The sequence below is a fragment of the Carettochelys insculpta genome, chromosome 1 (genome assembly GCF_033958435.1).
Source record: "Carettochelys insculpta isolate YL-2023 chromosome 1, ASM3395843v1, whole genome shotgun sequence".
Taxonomy (NCBI): Eukaryota; Metazoa; Chordata; order Testudines; family Carettochelyidae; genus Carettochelys; species Carettochelys insculpta.
The window spans coordinates 134,516,871-134,543,956 of record NC_134137.1 but is presented as its reverse complement, the minus strand read 5'-3'; the positions used below and the strand labels follow the sequence as shown (position 1 = coordinate 134,543,956).

Below are 27,086 nucleotides of genomic sequence, written 5' to 3'. Positions count from 1 at the left end.
ATTGCTTGTATGTAAAGGCTCTGTAGTATCAGTCATGTTTGAAGCCTTAGTCAAGACTGACTTCTATTTTCATTTAAAAAAAAAACAAAAGCACTTGAAACTTTGCACGTTTACACTGACAAAGATTTCTGGCAAAGTTGGAAATAAATATAAGTGATTTGCCTTCATGAACAGTACTGCACCAGTGCAAGCTTTAGTGAAAACACACCCCTAGCCTGATAAGAGGTTCTCCTCGGCTATGTCTACACTAGCCCCAGAACTTTGAAAGGAGCATGATAATGAACCTAATCGAAAGAAGCTAGTGAGGCGCTGCCATGAATTAGCATTATGGCGGCTGCGGCATTTCCAAAGTGCCGCATTTGATAGCGTGTGGCTCGTCTACACGGGGTCCTTTTGAAAAGGACCCCACATGCTTTGAAATCCCTTGTTCCTATAACCAAATAGAAATAAGGGGATTTTGGAGTCTGAAGTCCTTTCGAGAAGGACCCTGTGAAGACGGGCTGCATGCAATCGAAAGTGACACTTTTGAAGTGCTGCATCTGCTGTTATGTTAATGAGGTGCTGTGTATTCATGACAGCACCTCATTAGCATTTTTGATTAGGTTCATTATCAAAGTGCTGGGGCTAATGTAGACATAGCTGTAGTGTAATTGATCCATTTCCCCAAAAATCCTTTACGAAATTGACAGGAAAGGGTCTTTGGTATTCAGGATAACTGTGTTAGGCGTGTGGATCTTTCATACCTTGAATGATGTAGTTTTATACAAAAATAGGTCTGTAGTATATTTCTCTTATGTGGTGATTGTACAGGATGGGAACTAAGAAATAATTTTCACACCCCAAATTAGTTTTAAAATCCCTTTCTTTGATTGTGGTACTAATCCATAGTTGGTGGGATGTGATCTGATTCTCCTTTATTTATGTGTATGTTTGTCATCAATCCTTGTATCCAAGTTTCTACCACTTAGTAAAGTCTTATCATTGCAACAAGGTTTTATTAATACAATCTTTTTTTCTTTTAAACAGGCACCTTGGATTTTATGCAACAGAGTGAAAGACTGCAGCATAAGCTGTGAATGTTTCTTTTATTCTAGTTGATTTGAGTTTGTTGGAACAAAGGTGAACTGGTAAAAGATGCCAGCTGGGAAAGTTTTGCAGCCTGTATTAAAAATGAAAGTGGATGAACTCTTCTTGTGCTGGCTGAGTCAGCCAGCAACCCAGTCGATGTTAAAGGATTGTTTGAGAAGGATTAAGAATGAAGAGAAGACTGAAATTGGTAGTGGAGATGCTGGGGAGAGTGAACCTTTCATTTTTACTAATAAAAATTCCAAATCTAAGCAAAGTATGCTAGATAACCTGATGTCTCCTTTGGTGACTCCTTCCAGTCCTCCTCATCTTTCTACAGCTCTCCCACTGGGAACATCAACTAGCCCAAGAAATATATCTAATAGAGGAATACGTAGATCTACTGGGACAAGAGTAGTAAGTTCCTTTACTTTTTGAGACTTAAATTAGAATACTTGTGAAATAGATGAATCTGAAGCATATGGTGTGGGCAAGTTATAAGGATGTTTGTTTCCCCTCTGTGCTTAGTGAATTGGAGACATACATCAGTAATCTTTTTACTAATACTTGTCTAAATCCCAAGATACTGATAGTCTTATACTTGATTGTTTGCTGGTTTCTTTTTTACTTTGAGTAACTTTTTTTTTCCCTCTCTTGACTCTTCAGTTCTTCAAAATCAACAATGGTGGTTGTTAGTTCTTCAGTATTGTGGTGTTTAACAAAGTAATACAAAGACATTTAAACTGACCAATAAAACATAATACAACAGTATATTTTAATCAGAACTATGTAATCTTTCTAGACGTGAAATGTACCACAGCAAACCCTATTTCTGCAGAAAAATCATTTCCTCTGATAGGATTAGGAATTGTAGAATATTGTTGATTTTTAGTAAGAGTGGCTGTTTTAATAAACTTAGCCTTTAAGTTCTTTTCCACATTTATGCGAGTTTGCATTTGATAAAATCTTTACTGCACTTGTTGGATTTACAAGCTATGCTAGTATCTGAAATTGGTATTAGGCATTTCATTTGACCTAAGGTGTAGAGGATAACATTACAAACTGATGTGTCTGGTTGGAAGCTCTAGTTAACTGATTATCCAAGGGCCATGTGTTGCTTTTCCTGTTATTGATACAGTACAGTGCTCTTTACCAGAGTTTGAAAAATATATCGTACACACTTAATTCAATTGGAAAAGGAGTGATACTGTCTTCCAAGACATGGATAATGTCCTGGTGAAAAGCCTAGGCCTGCAATTCTGTAGGTGTTTGCATGTTTCTTTATTCTACATTGCAATACCTAACTATTATAGTTGCTTAAGTCTCTTTTCCTTAAGCACAGAAATCACTTTGAAAGTGAAGCTTAAACTCCTGTATCAGTTAAGCATTTCAATGCTGAGCAAAGCAACAACTAAATCCCTTTAAAAAAAAAACTAGGTCTTAGTCCTCTGTCCTTAGCTTCTGGGCAAGTTAACTGGTATTTTGTCCTTGGATCTGGAGGACCTATCATTTGAATCTGTTTAATAGTTATCTAAACTTGGAATTTCTGTCAATATGGTGTAGAAGCTATAAATGGCTCATAGCCACATGCAAATGGACAATGAGTTTAAACTATGTCCCTTTCTTTCCACTTGTTCCATTCGTGATGATCATAGATGCTTTCCATTTGAATTATCAGTGGAAGATTGCTAGCTGTAGAATATCTTAGCAAGGAGATCAGAACGAGCTACTCTTGGTGTGGTCCCCCCATCCCCCGCCAATACCGGCAGCTGCAGAATGGTCTTAAAATTTTGCAGTGAAAACATGCCCCAGAATTCATCTTTGTGGAATCATCATAAAATAGAATGAATGTGGAAAACTTAGTTATGTGGACTAATGCTCTTTTATTATGCAGATACTACTGACTACATTATAAATGCAAGAATTCATAAAAATTGCGTATCAGTGTCGTATTAGAGCCAGTTTGTTTTTAGTTATCCCTTTCCAGTGCAATAAGGCAAAGTCTGGTACAGGTTACACCTCTCTGGTGTGGCACCCTTGTGACCTGAACTGTCCCAAATGAGGGCTTTTGCAAGATCAGGGAAAGTCAGTGCTCTCTGGCTCTGCTCTGCCCTATTAGCCACAAGCCCAGGCCACTGGGCTCCACTGTGGGTCCAGCAGGGCTCCCAGCTGCTTGGCCCCCTTACTGCCAGCCCAGCTAGAGCTTCCCAGCCGTGGCTCCCTCCCTGGCTGTGGCCACTGGTTTCCTGGCCCTGGGTGGGGCTGCTGCTCCAGCCTCCACCACCATCTCCTCGGCCCTTGCTGGCTCCCCAGCCACCTTCTCAGCCCAGCCATGGCTCCATCTTTGACCTCAGCCACCAGCTCCCCAGCCGGCACTGCTGATGGCTTCCTAGACCTGTTCGGAGCTCTCAGCCCTGGACTTGCCCTCTTGGCCACCAGAGCTCTCTGGTCCAGCAACAGTTCAACCTGTATCTGTTTTCCAGCAATTTCCTTCTGGAAAAGCTAAGGGTTGGGGATGTGGTTGGGATTTAAATGATGGATTTACAGCTTGCTATATTTAAAAAACAAAAAAAAACCCTTATGACCCGGCCATCCAGATTTTGTACACATCTAACTTCTTGAATTTACTCAGGCTCAGATCAGATAGGAGCTCTAAATACAGGAAAACCATTTGTTTTGAAGCCTGGGGTGAAAGCTTACTGACTCTAGAAGCCAAATTTCAGTCATATAGGTGACGTGTAGTGCTAATTATCCAGACCTATCCATACAATAGTTAAAATGTGGCATTTTAATTTTTTTAAATAAAAAGCCTTGCTTTGTAAAATACTAGGTCAGAGAGAGAGTGGATGGTATGTTTCTAAGCTCTCCTTTCAGTTAGACTAAGGTCGCAAGTATTGTGCAGTGTTGCATAATTTGCTGTAGAATTGTCCTAAATTCCATCTTAAAGGAGTTAGCCTTCCTTGTTCTGACAAAACCCAAAAAGGAAATCTGAGTGTAAACCAATACAGAGTTGTCATACAGTCTGAAATTATTTGAGAGCTTGTCTAAACAGTGCAGCAGTGTGCACTAAATGGGTGGGAATTCTCAAGCACATTAACATGTTGCCCAGATTTCTGGCTTCCCCAGCTGATTTTTATGGTTTACCTTTGCTTTCTCTCCAAGGTCTATATCATGTCATAAACTGAAAATGACAGCATAAGATTTAGTAACAGAGAGATGGGCATGCTAGTCTAGATACTATCAAAACAAAAAACAGTCCACTAGCACTTTAAAGACTAACAAAATAACTTTTAAGTGCTACTGAACTGCTTTTTTGTTTTGCTAGCATAAGATTTGGCCTGTTCAAATGTGGGCTTAATTACTGTCCTGTGGAACTTGAGGTGAGAAGCGGTGTACGAATCCCTGAACAGCACTATTAATATATTAGGAACCCTTGCCAGGCATTGGGGCAGGATGTATGCGGGCCAGTGCAGGCAGATCAGAGACAGGTGGCTTGGGGGCAGATCAGAAGTCAGAGAACCTGTCTGGGGCAAACCTGTGCTCTGAAAAACATCTGTGCAGTGACTCACCATAGGAACTCCTGCAAGAGGACCACAATTAAGACTCTGGTGGACAACCTGCAGCCCTATCAGGGTAATCTGATGGTAGGATTCAAAATGTTTTGCTGATGTTGCCTAGCTTCAGGCACTGCCCCCTGCAGCTCCCAGTGGTTTGCCATTCCTGGCCAATGGAAGCTTTGGGAAGCAGCAGACAGTATGTCACTGCAGCCCTTTCACAGCTCCCATTGGCTGGGAACAGTAACTGCAGACAGTCAGTCAACCAAATGTCTTGCAGCCCACTGTCGGGTAACTCTGATGGGCCACAGGCTGCTGACCAAAACCTTAAGGTATATGTCAGTACAAGAATACATAATCTGATCTGCAGGATTGGTACACTGGCTCTATAGTACTCTATTAATTTTCACATCTAGTCCAGTAACCTGTACTTCTGAATTACAATAAAAGTGCCCCAAAATCCGTGTGGTGTTGAAGTGTATTACATAATTTGTATAGTCTCCTTGACTATAACAGTGCAATGAAAAGAGTTGCCTCTTGTTTGAGGCCTGAAAATAACTTCAGTCATTTAATTATCTGGAGGCTTAAAGCTAATAGCAGAACAGATGGCAAAGAAATGACTTGGTCTTCCATTACTAAACATGAGCAAAACTACTGAAATCACAACCTCTCATTTCACTGCAATAAGCACCAGAATTTATCCTGATTTTGATGTAATATTTTATAAATATACTGAAAGTTGTAATTTATTGGCTACATGACATCAAGGAATTGTAACAGCCCTCTCAATTCTATCCTGGTGACGACAATAAAAAAAAAAAAGATAATGGTCTGGAGAGGTAATTCCCTTCCTATTTCAAATACACAATAGTTTGAGTACAGCTTGAAGAAACCCACCCTGGATACTTAGACCTAACCAACTGTTTCTAGTCTCAAGCCTCCTATTCCTGAGCAAGTTCACAGAAAAGCTAACAAAAGGCCAACAGCCTCATCTAAGAGATGTGAATATTCTGTAACTGAAATAGTCTGGATTTAGGCCAAGACATAGAACTGGAACTGCTGAGCAGCACTAATGGATGATTTCTCAGTGAATAGAGGAGGGACATCCATTCTCATCCACCTGTACCATTCTTCAGCATTGAACACATGACCATGTTATACTGCTGCATTGCCAGGGAGAGATGATGTGCAACATAATGCACTTAAAAGAATTTGAGTCTTTTCTGGAGGGAGTCATCCAACAGCTAGTGATGGATGAGGAAACTGCACCTCCACTGCTAGATTCCTCACTTGAAGAGCTCCACAAGGACATTCTGTCTCTCTCCAGTTCTTGTCAATAACTGTGTTGCCACTAGGTGAACTGATCAGATGTGTGTCATCTGCCTATTACTGGCACTTGATTCCAGCTCTGTTTATCATTCTTGAAGTGTGCCCATATTACTGCCACTAAGATGGCCCAGTGTTTGGAGAAGTTCAGCTCATGTGTGAATAGCAGCTGGATGAAGCTGACCCCATACAAAACAGAGATGATGCTGGTGGGCACAGTTTTCAGTCAGTGCATTTTCTTTTAGTTGATGGTTTGCATCCTCACTTAGTTCAGTCCATTCAAGGATTATGCCTGGATTTCTTGCTGACATGGAGCTCTCATAGCAACAACTGTGTGTCACACTTGCTATCATTTCTGGGTGGCTAGAAGACTGTCACATGCTGTTGGACGACGATCTGGCCTCAGTTATTCATGCTTTTTCAACTCTCTGCTGGATTACAGTAATGTGGTATCTGCAGGCATGAAGCTTTCAGTATTTAGGAAACTCCAACTAATATATACACTACAGTATGCCTCCACAGCAGCACAAGTACTTCACACCCATAATTTCCCTATAGTAGCTTCCCACAGAATTTTGAATCAACTTGAAGGTCCCAGTCCTTATCTTCAATATATTCTTTGGCCAAGTTCATCTAAACTTTTGGTTTAAAAGCCTAGGGTCAGGAACTTTTACTTCTCTGAAACAATGGAACTCAACAATAGGGATCAAGCTCATCTGTGTGGGAAACACAACTTTCTGCAAGGATGATTTGAAACTTGAATGAACTGTCCCAAGAGGGAAGGCTCCCACAATTCTCACCATTTTACCCCGCAAGTGTAAGGCACATTTTTTACCTTGCAATCTCTAATATAAAATCATACCAAACCAAGGTGCTTCACTACATATTCTTCTCCCTCTGAGGGGATGAGATCCAGCAGGTGACATCTGTCTTGCTTAATGCACTACTGGAAGGCTCTTAAGTGTGCATGGTATTAAAAAGCTGTATAGAATAGACATTGCTTTGTCCTGGTGCCAGTAACTTGTTGGTTGCATTCCTTTTGGTTTTTTTCCTTTTGTATGATTCAAAATTACATTCTTCAAATAGCATTATTAGAAGAAATTGTCAAATTTTGCAGTTGATCAACTGTTATAACTTGGAAAGAGGTCAGTTATCAGTTACACGGCAGGAAAGCTGTTGGAACCCCCAAATTTATTTTTGAAGGTGGGAAAATTATTCTGTCTTCCTCAGATGTGTGTGTATACTAATTCAGCGGTGCTATGTAATAAGTATTCTAAGACTGTTTCAGAAGTATACTTAACATTGCAGACAACTTCTGTTGCATAGCCTCTTTTCTTATTCATTACTAAAAGATTTATAACCTCATCTATGGAATCTGGAGTTGATGCACTGTTGGTGGATGCTCTGGGACTAAGTCTGCATCCTTTAGCTGAGGTCATCAGATTACCTGCTTCCAGTAGTGGTGATGGTTCAGTTTCTTCATTTTAAAATTTTTATTTTTATTCATTTTTGTGCAGCGGTAACATACATTTTCTTCTCCTTGGCCCTGTTGGTTTGGGTTTTTGGTAATAGAGTGGCTTCAGTGCTCCAATGCTGATGCATCTCTCAGGCATTTTGCCCCCTTTGGGGCATGGCAGAGCTGACCTACAAACACTGAGCTAAAGTGATGAGTCAGCACTTGCAGACTTTACAAAGGGCGTTTCATGCCCTTCCTGCTTCGCTGGAGAGCCGTGGTTCTTCCTGAGCATGGATCTCTGGTAGAACAGCATGTCAGGTCTTACATCTTGTCCTGAGGAGCCGCAACTCAACTCAAAAAGTTAATCAGAAGCTTCTGAAAATTTTAGGAAGAGATGAGAAGGAAGCTAGCTAGCTCAGTTGGGCGCCAGACTGAATAGTCTATGAAGACCTGGGCAAGATTGGAGGAAGTCCTGAAAGGATTCATATTCACTCCCCCAGGATACCAGATTAGGTTCTCAATTTCCTTTGGGGCAAAAAAGCATGGGATTCCTTCACAACCCACGAAGTTAGGTGTATTGTTCAGCTCACATAAAATGCCCCTGTGTGGGAGGGCAAGTACAAACATGAAATCTTTGTTTAACTGTAATCCTTCCATATTTGCTATGAAAGCAAGTATTTCAGAGAAGCAGATTCCAGAATTTGAGTACACATGCTATTAGTTTGTTTTGGCAGCTATATCTCTGATGTCTGAACTAACTTCCCTGCCTCCAATAAACCAAAAAGCCATAGAACCATGGCCAGATGGGTTCAGGCTAGTAATGAGGTCCAATATTCTGTCCAAGTTAAGACCAGCTGCTTCAGAAACAGGTGTAAAAAGTCATGTAGCATGCAGCTATGGTGTTCACTGGGGAAGTGTCCTCTTAACTTCTGTTGGAGGTTTGCTTTTAATTAAGGCATGAGGTTTTTTTTTCTTTCCCAAAACTAGGGAGTCACCAGGAGTCAGTCGTCTTCCGTGGCAATGAAAATGAGGTCCTTGGCAGAGAAGCACCTGCCAGCTTTCTGGTTAGTTCACATAACGGTTACACAAAAAGGAAGAGTTTAAATACTCCTCCTAGTGCTCCACTGGTGCATAATGCACTTTGGATTTGAGATAATCCAGGAACTCATGATGAACTAGCAGAAAAGATCAGATTTCCTGATACTAGGATCTCCATCGTAACCAGGAATACGTATAATTAACAACTTGGCCATCAGAGCACAAGATTCTCCTTTTACCTGTGCTACATTTCGGTATCCAGGCATAAATAAGAAAATGTCATGCATTGGTGTGATCACACTAGTCAAGAGTCCCACCTTAGCCCTTTTGGGCATAGCAAACCCATGTTCAACTGATTGTCCACCAAGACCTTGAATCTTCAATGATTGCTTCCTAGCAGAGAATGAATCCCCCATCTAGGGAGGATGGCTGTGTCCTTGATTCTTTGTTTGTAGATGTATACATGTGTATTGTTTGTGCCCACTTTACTGATAGAGTAATATAGATCAATTGTAACAGAGGGAGCTGTGCTAGTCTATAAACTCTCAAAACAAAAAACAGTCAGTCAAGTAGCACTTTAAAGACTAGCAAAATAATTTATTACGTGAGCTTTCATGGGACAGACCCACTTCAGACCATAGCCATACCAAAACAGACCAACAGAACGGTCTGTTTTGGTATGGCTATGGTCTGAAGTGGGTCTGTCCCATGAAAGCTCATGTAATAAATTATTTTGCTAGTCTTTAAAGTGCTACTTGACTGTTTTTTGTTTTGATAGATCGATTGGTAATCTGTCTGCTTTACTTCCCACTCTCCCAATTTTTGTCATGTTCAAACTTTATCAGTGATTTTGTTTTCCTCCAAGTAATTAAATTGTGTAGGACCATGAACTGATGAGCACACCCCTTTTGGAATTCTTCGCTCAGTGATAGATCCCAAAATGTAACTATAAAGATAAAATCAGCCAGTTTTTAAACCCATTTAATTGGACCATATTAATTTTATACCATTTCAAATCAAAATGTTAGAGTATCAAATCAGATGCATTACAGACATTTTAAATATATGAACTTGTTTGAGGAAGATTTGCAGTTCAGTTTGTATTTCTTTGCAGCAGCATCCTTTTGTAAGAAGCTGCTAATGTTCCCACATAGTTCCTTGTTTTATATGGGGGAAATTGTATTCAATCTTATTCTATGCAAATTAAAACTGCTTATTGTCCTACTACTGTGCTTTGCTGTTCTCTGATCAGTACATCCCATTAGCGAGAATGAGTCAAGAAGGCATGGGCAGAATGAGGGGGGGAAAAAATCGTGTGTGTGTGTTGGCAGACTCACTTCTCCTTCTGTCCCTTCCAGTAATCTGGTAAATGACCAGAATACAAACTGATTACTTTCCCTAAATGGAGTCATCTGTGTATAATTATTCCAAGGTTAATTAATTCATTGTCAAGTAGTTGTCTTAATGGAATACTGAGTAGCTGGAGCAGTTCTATAGCATGGGACAATCTTAGTGGCCTAATCTGAAGAGCTGGGCATAAACTGTGGAGCCTCCAGCAAAATTAAGTAGTCTATGAATTACTTAAGTAGGTGGCATTAAACTATTAGTGGTGTATAAGGAGAGAAGCTGCTAATAGAGAGGAAAGAAATTGTCCATCAGGTAACCTAATTAATAGCAAATTACAAATAATTTGATATTGTCAAACTTAAATGTTTTTGTGTTTAGTAATCTGCAATGTAAGACTGGAAGGTCCTTTGTTTTATGCCAGTTGTGCCATCTCTATACTGTACAAGATACCACCTTATGCTTTTGTGTAGGACTGGGCAAAGCCCCTGAATAAACATACCTAAATAAGGGTAGCGGGGTAGCACTGACAGTACTAGCCTCCCCTGGGGCCTTGCCCGGGGGGCAGGGGGGTTCATACATGTGACTATCAGTTTAGGGCTTTTACTTAAAAATACAACAAACTCTTCGGTCTTCCGGAAACCGTAGGTATCGTTGCATGCCCTTTTTCTGGTATGCTTTCCTGAAAAGATACTTTTTTTTTTTCATGATTAGTGTCATGCCATCTCAGGTGTCAAGGATTATCAATGCATTAAATTATGCGATCTTTCTATTGTTTAGCTAGTTTTCCAGATCTAAAAAACGAATCTTCCTCTGAAGAGCATCTCAATACCTCAACTGCATTAATGAAATTATTGCATTTGATGCAAGTTGGCGTACCACTGGTGCCTTGTGACACTCTTAATATATATTATATAGAACAATTTAAAGGAAGCATTTTGTCTACAATTGAAGAACCAACTATGAGTTTGAGACACTGCTGTGTTCTTTCACAAACCTAGCTCTTTGTTGTACTGTTTCTTATGCAGAATTCCTTTATTCACTCACCACACAGGTGACCCTGGAGCAAAGAATTTTTAATTTCTTCTTATGTCGTCATAACCAGAAGGCTAGTTCTGATTACACATTTCTTTATTCAAGACAATGTTTTTAAAATTAAAAACAATCTTCCAATTAGCCATGTTTTAAACATTCATCTTAATCTTAAACTTTTTTAAAATTCTTTGGTTTCTGCTAACTTTAGTAGTAATTGTTAGGTTTTACATATTGAGGTGCTTTTCCTCCACACTTATTCATATACTCCTTTTTCAATTCTTCACAGTTGAAAACAAGTATGATTAGCTTTCTCCAGAATATAGCATTTACCTAAACCATAGGCATGAGAAAAATATGTATTTTGGAAATTGGCTGCAACTTATTTAAGTTAATGATGTTTCACACGTTAACACCAGGGCTGGCTGGTCCAGTAATTACATTTTAAGTAATTTAGGGGATTGGATACATGCTGTTTACTGCCCTGTTGTGGTCTGCAGTCACTAGAAAATGGTAATACTGAATTGAAACAGAACTAGCTCAAAGACAGCAAGATAGAAATTGGGCTTTCCTTGTGTTCCCTAAATATTCAAAATATTTAACATTGAGTGAAATCAGAAAAAAACTAGACTAATCATAAGGTAATCATAATTTAGAACAAATGTCCTTAGCTTCCTCAAGGTTTGTTAAAGTTAAGTGTTGAACTAGTTGATACCACAGTTGTCTTTTTGTAGCAAGGTCTGCTGCAGTGTCCTCCTGACTCTGGCCCTGTTTGGCTGAGAGAGTCACTCAGGCCTTTTTGCACAGCACTGAGCTTGTGCTTATTTGTAGGTTGTGCTCCAACCACCTTTTCCCCCATATAATAAATCCTGTAACAGTACACAGACAGGAGAAAAGCAAAGGCTATATCTCTCTACTTCAGCTCTCCTCTTTCCAGTTCCCCACTGGTCTCACTGCCTTCAGACTTTTAATGCCGGCTAATGAGCCTGACAGGTGTGGGCAGCTAGGCTAGTCTCCACTAATTGCTCAGCCCCAGCCCATTTTCCCTGATTGTGCTGGAGTGTCTTGGGCTGCTTTTACAGTACCCTGCCAATATATCCCTTGCTAAGCAACTGGCCTAGCCCAGCTTTCCTCCCCCTGTTTGGGGATATGATTTATGGGTAGCCTGCTACCTCCCTGGCTGGTACCCTAGGTCTTCCTAGAGAAGTTTATTCCCCACTCACAAAAGTCCCATCTTGTGGAGGGTCCAATAGCTTTACTCCTGCCCACATGGCCTCACCATTTACAACCAGGTGATTGTCTTCCCCTTCCTGCTTGTTAGTGGAATTGGTTGGGCTTGGCCCTCTTGCTGCCCATCTTGGGCCCAAGACAGGGGCCTGGTTCTCTCAGTCCAGTGGATCCCTATTCAGACTTTTTGCCAGGGTTGTTCCCTCCTGTCTCTTGGACCTCATGTACTGAGGTTTCAACAGTAAGGTCCCCCTTTTTGTTACTCCTTTTCTGCCTTCTCTCTAGCTCAGGTGCTGTTGTCTAGGGCTTATTTTCTTCACCTCCTACTCCCATCCTTTCCCATTCTCGGGCTTTGTTTCAGAGACCCCTTCTTTGGCACATCTTTCAGTTCTCACTGTGGACCACCTCCCCAGTCTTCTTTTCCTCTTGGGCAGGAATTCCAATGTGTGCCTCCCACCACTAGTATAGCAGGCCCTCTACCACCCTACCCTGAATCCAGTGAAACAGATAACAAATCTGAAGAGGCACCTGGGCCACTGGGCACTGCCTTCCTATCCCCAGGGATGCATTCCAAATTTATTTTGGCTCTAAGTATTATCCACTGTGGCTTCACTACTCCTCTCTTTACAAGAGTGCTGGCCAAGGCTGCGGCCGCCGCTACCTTAAAGAATGATGGTCAGTTTTCACACCTTCCTCTGCCCTCCTGTGTTGGTCCAACTGCAAAATTCTGCAAAACTGCAGTCCATATTCATGTAGTCCTTCTTGCCCATGCTGCCAACAGACAGTTGGTCTGATCTAAGTGGGAACTCTCTGATTGGTCTCCTGTGGCTCTTTTTTTTATCTCTCTCTCTTCTGACTTTTCCCAGTTGGATGTTCCTTGACTTTCTTGTTATATGAATGTTTCTCTTTCCTGGAAAAGTCTGCCTCCATGTACTCATCCACCATCTTTACTGCTGCCTCCACTGTGCCTTGCTGGTGCCATTTCACCCACACCCTTGTCTTCTCTGGGAGGCTTTGTAAAACCTCCCGTAGGATGAACATGTCCATGGTCTCAGCCACTGGGTGGCCCACTCCATTAATTTTTGGGCAGGGCATGGGCCCTCAAACCCCCTGTCCACTTTGCTTCACAGAAGTGGTGTGTGTGTGTGTGTGTGTGTGTGTGTGTAAATATTGTGTATAATTTTATTTTTGTCAACGCACCAGCCAGTTTAGGACAACCACTTCTACCTTATCATAGCTCCTTACTCAGAGCCACGTGGGTTGCTTGGATTTTACCTGTCAGGTAGAGAACAAAGCCACAGTGCCCAGATTAGCCTGTCCCAGCCTACTCCCATGGCTAGCCACTCGAACATGTCCACAAAAGCAGTAGGGTCATCAGTAGGACCCATTTTTCATGGTCCCACACCTGGCATCTGCATACCATTCCCTCCTGGGGGACTTGACATCTGGAGGAGCTGCTGTTCTTGGATAAAGTCTTGCAGCTTTCATTGCTAATCAGCTTTCCAGCTGAGCAGGGCCTGATTCTCCAGCTGCTGGAACTGCTGCCAGGTTTACTCTGCATTCTGCAGATTGTCTTCCTACATGATCTTTCATCCACAAGGTTTCCTTCATCTCAGGCTGCCCAGCCAAGCCCCCAGGTGTAGGGCTCTCCAGGTGCTGCCCTTGTAGAGCTGAGAGTCAAACCTTTTGTGCAGTGTTCACTTCATGCTTTTATTTATAGGCTGTACTCACAATCTTCCCTCATACAGTAGTTACTCATATGTACAGCCCAAAGGCGGGGAAGAGCTGTCTCTCTCCTCTTCAACTTGTGGCTGTTTCCCTACTCTAGCTCTCACTGCTTCAGAACTTTTAATCCTGGCTAATGAGCCTGGCAGGTGTAGGCAGCTTCTAGGCCACTCTACACTAATTGCCCAGCCCCAGCCCATTTCCCCTGATTTGGGGCTGGAGTGGCAGGAGCTGATTGGGACTTCTCCTACAGCACCCTTCCACACCATTCAACAGCTAGATTCTGTTAAGATGTAAACTTATCCTTCTCAAATCTTTTAAAAAAAAAAAAAAAAAAGTGTTTCTGCTGATCATTGATTTTTGTTCCAACATCAATAATGAGTCAGTTTCAGATATAATCAAAAAGGGTCCTTCAGACTGCAGCACAAAGTCAGCCTTAGTTACAGTAGTGGCTACATGCACGAGATATAATAAATCTGTAATCCTTTGGGTGAACATGTCTGTCACATCTGTACTTCACTTGTATGGATTTCAGTGAAGAAAACTATTTGAAAAGAATCCGTAACATCAGGTAACCTTTATTGCTTTAAATTGGAGGCCTTATGTTCCAAATGACTACCACATGGAAGAAATTTATGTAGTCCAACTTTGTTGATCTGGGGGAAATATCACATTTGTTTTCCCTATGCCCTGCAGTTCTTATTAGATGGGTACAACATTTAAGATTCTAGCTCCGCAGTGTCCAATAGGAATTAAGATCCCAGACTTGTGGTTATTTGCACTCCCCACCCCAGCTCTAAATAAATGTCCTCTCCCTCCCACAGAGCCGTCTACCCCCAGCCTCTCCATTCTAATTCAATGCTGGCAACTCACCAGAGCCTCTGGAGCTGCTGCCGGGGCTGCTGCCAGCACATGTTTCTTCCATGAAGTGGTGGGGCACATGGGCAGGTGGTACTCCCCATGTGTGGCTCTCAAGGAGCCACATTTGAAGGCTCAAAGAGCTGCATGTAGCTCAAGAGCCATAGGTTGGCCGCCACCTTATTTGCTATAGTGCAGTGTCCTATTCACTGCATGCGGAGAGTGGTGACTGTATTGGACACTGCAGGTCCAGCTTAATTAAAATTATATGATGCACTCCTTTATCTATGCAGTATACTTCCAGCTATCTAAAGAGAATGGGGGTCTGTGGTAGTGGGTTTTATGGGTAATGCAGAGGTGGATAATTGAGAGGGCAGGAACTCTTCAGCAGTGGGAGGTATACAGCTTAGAGACTTATCCTTCTCCTCACACACCTGGTTGGACTCTGCTCGATTTTTGAACCATCTGCATTGTCCAAATCTTTGTCTTGTCCTCAGCATGCGATACTTGTTGCAGGATGTTATCCATCTCCTGCTATGGAGGGGGAAAAACATGATTTGGATAATGTGGAAGTTGGATAATAGATCTTTAAATAAATGGGAGCATACGGTAATAGGTAGATCATTGTGAACTGTTTTCTCAGAAATCACTTCGCCAGGAGATGGTACTGCATTGTTAAATAAGACTAGCTTGCAGTCCTTTAGCTGACAGGTAAGAATAAAATATGCTCCTTAGTACACAGAAACCAACCAGCTACCAAAAGCAATGTTTTTTTTCTTAATATAAGAATAGCCCTCCTGTTTTGCCTTTTCAATTTATCAACCATCTTGAGTAATTTTGTATCAATGGTCTTTCTAGCTTGCTATCCTGTCTTCCAACAATGGCTTCAGATGGAATGACCAAAATTGGGTAATTACCTACATCATCTTCTCTTATTAGATGTAGATGGACCTATCCTCCATGAACTTATCTAATTCTTTTTGAATACAGTTACACTTTTGGCCTTCATGACATCCTCTGGTAGCAAGTTCCACAGGTTCACTAAGCGTGGTGTCAAAGTACTTCTTTTTTGTGTATTTTAAATCTGCTGCCTATTAATGTCATTGAGTGACCTCCTAGTTTTTGTATTATGTGAAGAGGTAAATAACGCTTGTTCACTTGCTCTGCAGCATTCAAAATTTTAGACCTTTCTCAAATCCACTGTCATCTCTTTTCCCAGATGAATAGTCCCAGTTGTCTTAGCATCTCTTCATATAGAAGCTAGTCCATAACCTAATTTGTGTTGCTCTTCTGTACACTTTCCAATTCTGATCCATTTTTTTGGAGATGAAGCAACCAGGATTTCAGGCCATATTCAAGGTATAAGCATACTATAGATTTATAGGATGACATTATAACACTTTTTTCATCTTACCTGGTGGCAAACATTATTTGCTTTTTTTGACTGACTGCTGTATGTTGACCTGAAGTTTTCAGAGAACCATACACAAGGACTCTAAGATCTTTAAGTGCTAATTTAGATCCTATCATTTTGTGTATGTACAGCTGGAATTGTTCTCCAGTGTGCATTATTTTGCATTTATCAAAATTTAACTTCATCTGCCATTTTTGTTGCTCAGTCACATGTCTTTGTGATCTCCTGTTCTTCCTCTTCAGTTTATCAACTATCTTGAGTAACTTTCTATCACTTGTAAACTTTGGCACTTCACTATTTACCCTTTATCCAGGTCATTTATAAACATTACAGCACCTGGTTCCAGTTCAGATTCTTTGAGAACCCTGCTATTTACCTCTTCCACTGTGAAAACTGGCCAATTGTTCCACATCTGCTTGCTTTGCTTAAGAGTCTTTAGTGTGGGAACTTGTCAAAGCTTTCTGAAAGTCCAAATACACTATGTTCATATGATCACTCTTGTGCATAGACTAGTCAACTGACCCAAAGAATTCTCAGATTAAGGCATAATTTCCCATTACAAAAGCAGTGTTGATTCATCTGCAACATATCATGTTCATCCATGTCCATTGTCCCCATTGTTTGTGTTTGGCAAGCTTTCTGCTTCTGATGAACTTTATATAATATAAAAAAATTAACTTTTGCTTTCACTAGGTTAGCCAAAAACAAACTAAATGTATTTTCACGCTTGTCAAAAGTTTATACTCCATTCTATTTTCTTCAGTGGGACTTCAATATTTAAAGGATGTCTTTATGTCTAATTGTATCTTTTACTCTGTTCAGGCACAGTGGCACAATTTGGTTTTTTACTAATTTTAATTTTATTTGGAGCATACATTTGCTTTGAAACTCTCATGGTATGTGGGGTTTTTTGTTTTTGTTTTTCCATGTAGCTTGCAGGTATCCAACTCTTGTGACTGTTCCTTTTAATTGCTATTTAATTAGCTGCTTTGATGGCTTTCTTTAGTATTTTCCCATCCTGCAAGGGTGTTTAAATTCAATTACATTGCAGTTACTATTAACCAGCAGTTAGTAGTGGACTGTGAAAACTTCTCCATGTTGTAGTCGCCCCTTCCCTTACTGCCCCTGAAATTCAGAAATCTAGAAACAAAAGTAATTGAAAATATGCAAGTACACTGTTTTCAGCCCTGAGAGTCAAAGCTATGTGGCTCCAAATGTGTCATTGCTTCTTTTTCTCTATCTTTGAGTAGACCTAGTGGTTGTGATGAGCCCTGGGGGAGAGGTTAGGGATGAACATCAAAAAAAGTGGGTTCGTACATTTTAAACCCTGTATGCACCAGTGTCTAAAACCATGATAATTACTGTCAGCTAACATTTTCTTAAATATGACTTGTTTGCTGCTGTAGATAACTCTCTCATAGCCATAAAATGGTTAAACTGAGGGAATTAAGGAGTAAACTTTCCATATTGAGTCTAGTTTTCCAGAGTCAACATGCTTTCAGGGTTAATGAATATAAATATCTATGCTGAAAACGCTTCATGCACAGTAGGGTCTCAACACTCACGAGGGTTCTGTGTTGAGAACCCTTATGAATGTTGAATTTCTCAAATATGGCAACCTGCCCTGGAGCCCTGGGGAAGTGGCGGCCACAGGCACTCCCTGTCCTGGGGCCTGCAGGAAGCGACTGCTTGCAAATAATTGAATTAGCGAACCTTAATTTTGCAAATGTTGCAACCCTACTGTATAGGGATTTTTGTCTCATTTGTCAGTGTAGCATTAATCACTACATGCTTCTTGCCTTTTGTAACAACCTTTTTCTTCAAATTCTTCTTTTAAAGAGTCCTTTTCTTTAAGCCAGAGGAAATCATAATCATCTGGTCTGACTTCCTGCATAACACAGGCCAAAGACTCTTACCCTGTAATTGCTGCATTAAGTCAGAATTTCTGCTTGAGCTATAGTGTATCATTTAGGAAGAAATGCATTCTTCATGTCCAGACTTCAAATAATTGAGAATCCACCACATATGTATGTAAGCTATTTGGGTGGCTGTTTACCCTTGTCATTAAGAATGTGCACTTCATTTCTAGTCTGAATTTGCCTAACTTTAGTTTTCAATCATAGAATCTTGTTATACTGGTTTCTGGGGGATTCAAATCTCTTTCAAATATGGGTTCTTTTGGACTGTGATTTTTCTAGTCTAAACTGAAGAGATTGAGTATTTTCGATTTTTCTTCAAAGGGGGGTGTGTGAAATTTCTGTATTTTTATTAAAAGACATATTACTCAGTTTACAGACTACTGTGGTGTTACCTACTGATTGTAAAAGGATTTCTTTCTAAGAATGGGGGTGTGGGGGTGTATAAGAGACCAATGACTAGATCATGTTGTAATTGATATGAATGGACTATCAAGATCAGCTGCCAACTAAGGGGACTTTGTGCATTTGGACAGCCAAATGACGTGTTTGACCACAGTTCTACTCTTCCCAGGACATGTGAAAATAGCATGACTGAAACTTGAGACAAGGGAGTTTGAAGTGCTATAAAGTGTTACAGTTGATAGTAATTCGGTCTCATTAGCAGGCAAGATGTGGAAAGCTGTCTGCTAGAGTAGGACTAACGAGACCCAGTAACTAAACAAGGAGATGCTACAAGCTAAATGGGAGATGTTTAGTTTTGCTTGATCATTTTAACCAGTACATTAAATAAGGTTGTCCTTGTGGAGAAATAAATGCCAATTTATGTCTTTTTTTTTTTTTTTTCCCCCACAGCAAAAACCAAGCAGTTTTGTAGCACCTTAAAGACTAGATTTTATTTATTGGGTATAGAGCTTTTGTGGAAAAATGAAGTTTCTGATGAAGTGGGTCTTTACTACAAAAGCTTGTTACCGAATGAATTTAAATTTAATCTTTTAAGGTGCTACTGGATTGCTTGTTTTTTGTGAAGCTACAGGCTAACATGGTTACCGTTCTGAGACTTTTTTCACAGCAAACAGTAACTGGTTGCATAGCTGAGGGTAAGCCTTCAATGTTGGGGCTGGGGTCCAAGCTTGTTTGGATCCACCGAAGAAGCCACAGCAGGGCTTGGTCTACATTAGGAGATTAGATGGAATTAGCTGATTTAAGACTTGGTTCTAAGCAATCAGTCCGTGCGACAGGGTCCATTCTGATGGTTTTAAGGTCTCCTAAGGTTATCTTCGATATTTGTGCTTTTGACAGAGTAATGCTAGAATCAACCTTGCATGGTCGATTTTAGTGTACTACAGATGCAGTGTTGTGAAATTTGATGATCTTGGTCTCCTGGAGGAGTCCCAGTATGACCATTCTGGACCCCACTTTCAGCTTTGGTGCACTCCAGGTGTGGAGGAAATGGCCTGGGAAAGTCCTGAATTTCATTTCCTGTTTGGTCAGCATGGTGAGCAGAGCAGGCAGCATACCTCAGCAGCGCATCTGGGCAAAAGTTCCCAGATTTGCAGACAAGCTCCAGCATGGAGTGTGCAGGCGATCCAGAACCTTGTTGCTGGCGGGGGGGATGTAGCTGTGCTGGTAGAACTACAAGGCCGCAAAGGAAATGAGGACGTCTATGCCAAGATTTGATAGGGCATGGTGAGAAAGGGATATATAAAATCATGAACAGTGTGGAGAAAGTGAATATTGAAAAGTTATTTACTTGTTCCCATAATAGAAGAACTAGAGGACACCAAATGAAATTAATGGGTAGTAGGTTCAAAATTAATAAAAGAAAATTTTTCTTCCCACAGCACACAGTCAACCTGTGGAACTCCTTGCCGGAGGAGGCTGTGAAGGCCAGCACTCTAACAGAGTTTAAAAAAGAGCTTGATAAATTTTTGGAGGTGAGGTCCATAAATGGCTATTAGCCAAGGGTAAAGTATGGTGCCCCTGGCCTTTAGTCAAAGGCTGGAGACAGATGGCAGGAGAACAATTGCTTGATCACTGTCTTCAGTTCACCCCCTCTGGGGCACCTGGCATTGGCCACTGTCGGCAGACAGGATACTGGTCTGGATGGACCTTTTGGTCTGACCCAGTATGGCTGTTCTTATGATGCACCAGGGATTTCCAGCAGTGCCACATGAAAATACAGGAGGTCAGGCAGTTATACCAGAAGACAAAGGAAGCAAACTGATGTTCTGGGTCATTTGCTGCAAACGTGCCACTTGTATGAGCAGCTACACAGGATTCGAAGGGGAACCTAGCCACTGTCCTTAGTCAGTGGATACCTCCAAAGAGGTTTCTCAGACAGCGTCCGCCAACAGCAAAGATGTGGGGGTTGAGGAAGAGGAGGACAAAGACAGTGGTCAACTGGTGAACACAGCAGCTGATCTCACAGCTGAGAACCTTAACTTTTTGAATCTTACCTCTTGTTCCCAGGATGTTTCACAGCCAGACCCTGATGGTGGGAATGGCACCTTAGTTGAGTTCCAATTTTGTTAATTGTGCTACAAGTGGGTTAAAGCAATGGGATGATCTGTGGCAGGCACTGTACCTACACAGGCTGGGTCCCCAAGATCCATTTGTTGTTGTTGTCTTGGGACAGAATGCCAGTCTTCCCTGCACATCTGCATAAAGCTCTGACAGGTACTTTTTTTTCTTTTTTTTTTTAATGCTTCTCGTGAGGTTTCTGCAGTGGGCCTGCCTTATTCAGTCTGCCGCAATAGGACATCTTTCCATGCCATCACTAAGTAATCTGGCATCATTGCACAACAGAGCAGTGCAACATGCTGACCAGCCTTCTGGACACATTCAGTCAGCATCTGTTCCTTGTCAGTGTGGTGGTCTAAGCAGGCTAATATCTCATATTGCAATATAGAGGAAGAATAGGAAGGAGCAGTGTTACGATACCACAAGCTACTCTCCCTGGACTCCTGGGGAAAGGGAAAGTTTCCCTGTCCCAGCCAAGAGTAGAGGGGAGCACGTGGCATCTGAGAGAGCCACACGGCCCTGACAGCACAAGATGATGCATTGCCATGCTTGCCCTCGCTCTCTTTCCCCGGGCTCCTGGGGAAAAGGAAGCTGTCAGCATCCCAGTCTGGCAGTGGGGAGCATGCAGTGACTGCCAGTCACACAGTCCCAAAAGCCAATGTGTCCCCTATTCCCCACTTGCCATGTGCACAGCTGCAAAAACTGTTTTTTGGAATCACAGGTTTGAAAGCATGCCCCAGTCTGTGCCTTACCACGACTGGAAGCAAACACAGTCAAGCAGGTCCCTTCAGAGCTCTGTGTAATACCTGCTATACAGAGGATGCTGAAAAGCCAAAATTTAACAAACACCCCCGACCACCACTAATTAGTCCATTAAACTGAGGGTTTACTGAAAATGTATCTCCCTAATGTCTGGTCTTGACTTATGTTTTGTTGCGGTGTGTTCAACCGCACACTCTGACTGCCACTCCCTGGCACCTAACTGTTAGACCAGTCAGATCCAAAGGAGGAAACAAACGCTGGAAGGTATGTTCCTGGAACTATGCTGGAGGACAGGAGAGCAAATTGGGAGGAGAGTGCTCAGTATGAAAACTCTAGACCCATGGGGAGAGGAGATGAAGATGATAATGCAGCAAATAATGCTCCTGAGATGCCTGGTACAGGAGCACAGAGCCCCATGGGAGGCCATATCTTCCTCACCATGTTCCATACCCTCCCCTTATTTGCACCCCAAAAGATCAATCACATGGTTTAAATCGTGATGTGAACTTTGAGACACTATAGGGGCTCGTCTGCATACTTAACTAGTCTAATTCTTGATCTTCCCCCCCCCACCCCTCCACTCTCTGATTTGCTCACCTTGATTATCTTTTTCTGATTTGCCCTCCTTGCTTACTGTTTTTGGTTCTCTGTGTCTTAAATATTGAGTCTGTTCTGGTCTGGATATGGTCTGAAGAAGTGGGTCTGTCCCACGAAAGCTCACCTAATAAACTATTTTGCTAGTCTTTAAAGTGCTACTTGACTGCTTTTTGTTCTGCCATGATCTGTTAGTGTCCCACAAATAAAAGTGATTAAGCTCATAAAAACAGTGACTTTATTGCTTATGTTGCATGGGGTGGGTGGGTTTACAGGCCAGCACAGATACAGGGGGCACCTTAGGAGCAATAGCCATGACTGTCAACCACTGTCTGATCATTCATAAAACTGTTTTTCAAAGTCTCCCTGATAAGCAGTGCCTCTTGCAATGTTCTCCTTATTGCTCTGGTGTCTTACTGCTCATAATTAGTGTCCAGGTGATCTTCCTTGGCCCTCCAGCCTGACATGAAGTTTCCCACCTTATTGTCATGTAAGTTATGGAGCAATACAGCAGCATGCTACCACAAGCAGACTGTTGCTTTAACTGAGGTCTAACCGAGTCAGGCAGCTCTTGAACCTGGTTTTTAAACAGCCAAAGGCACATTCTACTCCTATTCTGTACATGCTCAGCCTGCTCCTTCCTGTGTTCCAGGCTGCCTGTGTATGTCTTCATGAGCCAAGGGAGAAAGCTGGCTTTCCCAGGATCACTACTGACGTCTCCACATCTCCAATTCTGAATTTCTGGTCTGGGAAGAAAGTTTCATTCTGTAGCTTTGTGAACAGATCAAAGTTCCTAAAGCTGTATGAATCACCAGGGTCACTTCACAAATAACCTGCAACAACATTGAGAAGTACCACTTGTGGTTTATGTACTCTGTGGCGAAGTGGTTTGGTGCCAAGGTAGGGATGTGCGTTCCACCTATCTCCCACCGCAGTTAGGGAACCCCTTTGCTACAAAACCATCCATGTCCTGTAAATTTCCCAGAGTCACTGTCCTTCATAGCAGAAGGGTATTGATTACCTTGGCTACCTGGATCACAGCAGGCCCTGCTGTAGATTTGCCCACTGACTGCTAGCTGTCTGTTACAAGCTTCCACAGAGCTATTGCCGCTCACTACTTCTGAACTGTCAGAGGTGGTCTCATTCTGGTATTGCTGCATTTCAGAACAGGGGAAAGCAATTTGCAAAATACCATGAAAGTGACCTTACAAATGTGGAAGTTTTTGTAGCCACTGCTTATCATCCCATACCTGCAGAGCAATGCGGTCCCACCAGTCTGAGCTTGTTTCACAGCGCCAGAACCAGTGCTGCACTGTGTACAAAGCATCACATTTAGTCAGCGTCTCCCCATTCCTCCCCTCCAGTGTTTGTGTGTATCCATGTCCTCCTCAGTGCCTTCATCGCTTTGCAGGTTGCTTAGGCTCCATGCATACCAGAGCACGATGCGTGAAGTGCTCATAATACTTGCCGCAACAGTTTGAAGTGGGTTGAGGTCCATGCTAGGTTTTCCATGATGTCTGCAAGCATAACCAGTGGAAAAAAGGGATCAAACACTTTTGCTGTTGCTTTCCAAAGGGAGGAGGAGGAAACCAGTGCACTGTGGGGAAACTGATGACACCCCCGGAATCACCTATGGCACTTTTTTGTCCTGTCAGCCACTGGGAGCTTAACACAGAATGTAAGGAGGCAGCAGGAATTCTGGAATAGGTACCCAGAGTGCACTGCTGGCAAAATCAAAGCTGCCAAGCCTACTGGGGTTGCACTCCATCAGTTTCATGTGGCAGTGTAGACATGCACCCTTGACTTTACAAAATTAGGTGCTAAAAATCACCCTTAAGAAATTCGACCTGACCTGGTGTGTATGTACGCTGGGAAGCAGATGCTGCATGCAGGGATGCAGTCTGAGTAACAGATCAATAGAGGTCACCCTTGAGCAGGAGGTCAGATCCTATAACTAACAAGGATACACTTACAGAAAAGCTTTGCAAAAGTTTGAGGTGCATAGCACATGCTTGGTATCCATGATGGCAGGTTTTCCTTTTTTGATGTTTTTTTCTTAACTCTTTTAGCTTTTAACATTTTTTTGTGCACACCGGATATGTACAGTTGTTCCAGTAATGATCTCACTAATATATTCAGATGTAATACTAATCTTCTTACACCTGCTTGATATTCCATAGTCTGTGTATCCAAAACTGTTTTCACTCTTACCTATAGCATTGCAATCAGTGCTCATGTTACATTGGTTGTCTGTGACCCTTGCGTCCTTTTCAAAGTCACTGCTTTCCAGGCTACATCCCCATATGGTATGTGAGGTTTTCTAGATGAATGATTTTGCATTTGCTTATGTTAACACATGTTCAGATGAACATACCTTACTGAGTGTTCAAGAGGGTCTGTCCTTGACCTGTCCTTGTCATTATTTACTACCAGCCTTTGTCATCTACACACTTTATCAGCAGAGTTTTACATTTTCTACTGCATCATTGGTAAAGATATTGAATATTGTGGCCCAGAGAGCAGATTTTTGTGGGACTTCGTAAGAAACCTCTCCCTTACAGTTACTTTGTAATCTACCAATTAACCAGTTCTTAGTTGTCTTGATATCTTAAATGTTCTGGAATCCTTGTCCCAACCTTTCCTATTCTGTTGTCTTTGAGCCTGAGGACTGTCACAGAGGGGACAAATGTGGTAGAAACACATGCAGGAATCTGTTCTGCTGCTATAATTAAAACGAAATTACTGTCTTGTGATTTGAGGGACCAAATTACATGTACTAGTAATATGTGGTGCTTGAAGTAAAGTGGTGGTTGTACTTTCATACAGCAAGCATTCTATTTTTGGAAACAGTGAAATTCCAAGATACAAATGCGTTTTTGAAAGGATTAGTTAAAAATTCAATTCATGTCGGACTGATGAAGCACTGAACAGCTGGTGCTGTGTTGGAAGTAGCTACTGATAAAGAGTTGTCATTCATATACTTGAAAAATACCTCTCCCTGTACCAGATTACTGTTCTGTCAGCATTAAGTTAAGGTGATTCAAGGTAAATGTATGTGTAAACGTAGTTATACTTCTAAATCTGACTACAGGACTTAATAAATCATATAATGCAAAATGCAAGCCTAGACTACAATTATGCTTTTTTTGTTAGCAAACCTCAAACTAGGGTTCTTATGCGCTGCGGTGTTCTTAAACCAAACCAGGGTTTTTTCTCCAAATTGGTCTACATATACTTAGACAAAATACCAAGGGTCGTTGCCAAAAAAAATTCTGTTTTTGAATGTGATCAAGCTCCGCTTTTTTTAGTTCCTATTTCAGGAAATACAAATGCTTACCTTCTTGTCAGTAAGCATCCAAGCTTCTTGTTTTATGGGCAAGCAGCTGGGGGGGCTGATCAGCCCCCTCCACCCCCCCATGGCCCCAGCTCAATCCCAACCCATGCACAGGGCTCCCAACCCATGCACAGGGCTCCCAGCCCCTGGCGTGGCATCTCCACAAACCCAGCTCCAACCCCTGCATGCCCCAGCTCAACTCCACCCTTCCCCCCCCTGCAGCCCTAACCCACCCAGGCTTAACCTCTCAGCCCCAAGCCCCCTCCCCCCTCCGACTTACCTGAAATTCGGGATAGGTGAGGGTTGTGTAGAACGCAACCCCTCATGTATCCTGAGGGACTACTGTAGCTTGTCTGTCATTTTGGTTTCCATTTCTGATGAGCACTTCTGTGAGTCATAAAGAACAAGGAAATCCTTGTGGTAGCCTAGTTCCACTCCAACAAGGTGATATTTGACACTGAATTAAGCTGTAGAAGTTGTTTTAATTTAATTCCACCCCCAGAGTCTTTAACATTATGGGGTAGGTGACCCATGAAAAATGGACTAGTTTACATTAACACTGTCTTCCCGAGAACTATAGTTCTCATTACTCTCAACAGTGTAATTCTGAAATTACAACTTGCTTACTTTGTCAATAGTAACTGTTTCGTTGCTGATCTTTTTAGCAGAAACATCGGCTTGATTGTTCACCTGCTATCTCATGAGCATCAACTCTCCCTTGGGTAACTGCTAAAGCCTCCAGTTTTGCCATCTATTTGTATGCAAGTTAGATGTCTTTCAGAACAAAAATGTGCACATAGTGAAAATGTGGGGATAGCACAAAACTAAACTTGACATCAAAATGTAGACTACTGTCCTGATTTGGTCTAATATTCAGTTCAATAGAACTTCCTATTCTAATTTATCTGTTGCTTCCATGGGCCAGGGAACTTGCTACAGAAATTGTCCAGGCTATACAAGGACTTAACAATACAAAGCAGTAGTAACCCTTAAAGAGTGGAATGGAGAATTTATGTAAACTGCACTGTTGTGATTCAGCACTTCAGTTATGTGCACTTCAGTTAGCTCAGTATTGGGAAATCTGCTTTACTGCAAATGTGGCAAGTCTGTTCAATATATGTATATGTATTTGTGTTTCCTCTACACTACAGAGGAAAACTGTTCTCTGAGCATACAAGTCTACTACTGGTACAAGGCTTCCACAAATAAACAGATACTCTAGGAATGCAAACAACCTCTCATTTGGCTGTATTAGAACTTTCTGTTTTTAAAGTCCTTGCTGGGAAGCAAAGGAGAGTCCAGATTAAAATAGTTCAAGCTGGTGGGGTGGAGGTAGGGGGATGTTGTTGATACTTAGTGTGATTAAATCCTAATGTTTGTTTCCTTTTTTACGTTGTTTTAAATCAGATACAGATAACAAAAATTAAGCGAGACTTCAAACTAGCTTGCTTGTGCTTTTAATGGTTTTCTGGACTTCAATATGGAGTTATAGGGAATGCCTTTAATATGCGGTGTTTGGGTTTTTTTAGTTTTGACTTTCACTACTTCATATTAAAATGCATCCTTAATATTATGTGTGGCTTATAACATTGCTGAATAATAGGATGAAATTCTCTCTGTAAACAGAGAAGCATGGATTCTCTCTCACAGAGGGAAAATTTTGATACTGAAAGACATTAAATCTAAATGTGATATGAAATACTTTATACAGCTATAACCTGTGGAAGTTGATCCAGTCATCACTGAGACAAATAGATTAACAGAGTTAAAAAGATGAAATTTTCTATCCAATTGTATGCTAATTAACATGTTGGGTGCTTTTAGGGAGGCAATATAGATTAACAAGTTGTTGACTAGTCCACAGAGACACCAGAGATTTTAAAAACACAACCTAAATTCCTGGTTTACATTTTTTCAT

At 41.6% G+C, this 27,086-nt stretch overlaps 1 protein-coding gene across 3 annotated transcripts in view; it reads left to right on the top strand.

The window, feature by feature from the left end:
* Positions 1-27,086, top strand: part of PPP2R3B (protein phosphatase 2 regulatory subunit B''beta) — a 103,207-nt gene that overhangs the window by 4,383 nt on the left and 71,738 nt on the right. For all 3 annotated transcript variants that reach the window (XM_074992175.1, XM_074992165.1, XM_074992183.1), the window contains exon 2: positions 1,027-1,482. In XM_074992175.1, the coding sequence (XP_074848276.1) occupies positions 1,135-1,482 (348 nt within the window). In that variant the 5' untranslated portion in view covers positions 1,027-1,134. The remainder of the gene's footprint in view (positions 1-1,026; positions 1,483-27,086) is intronic.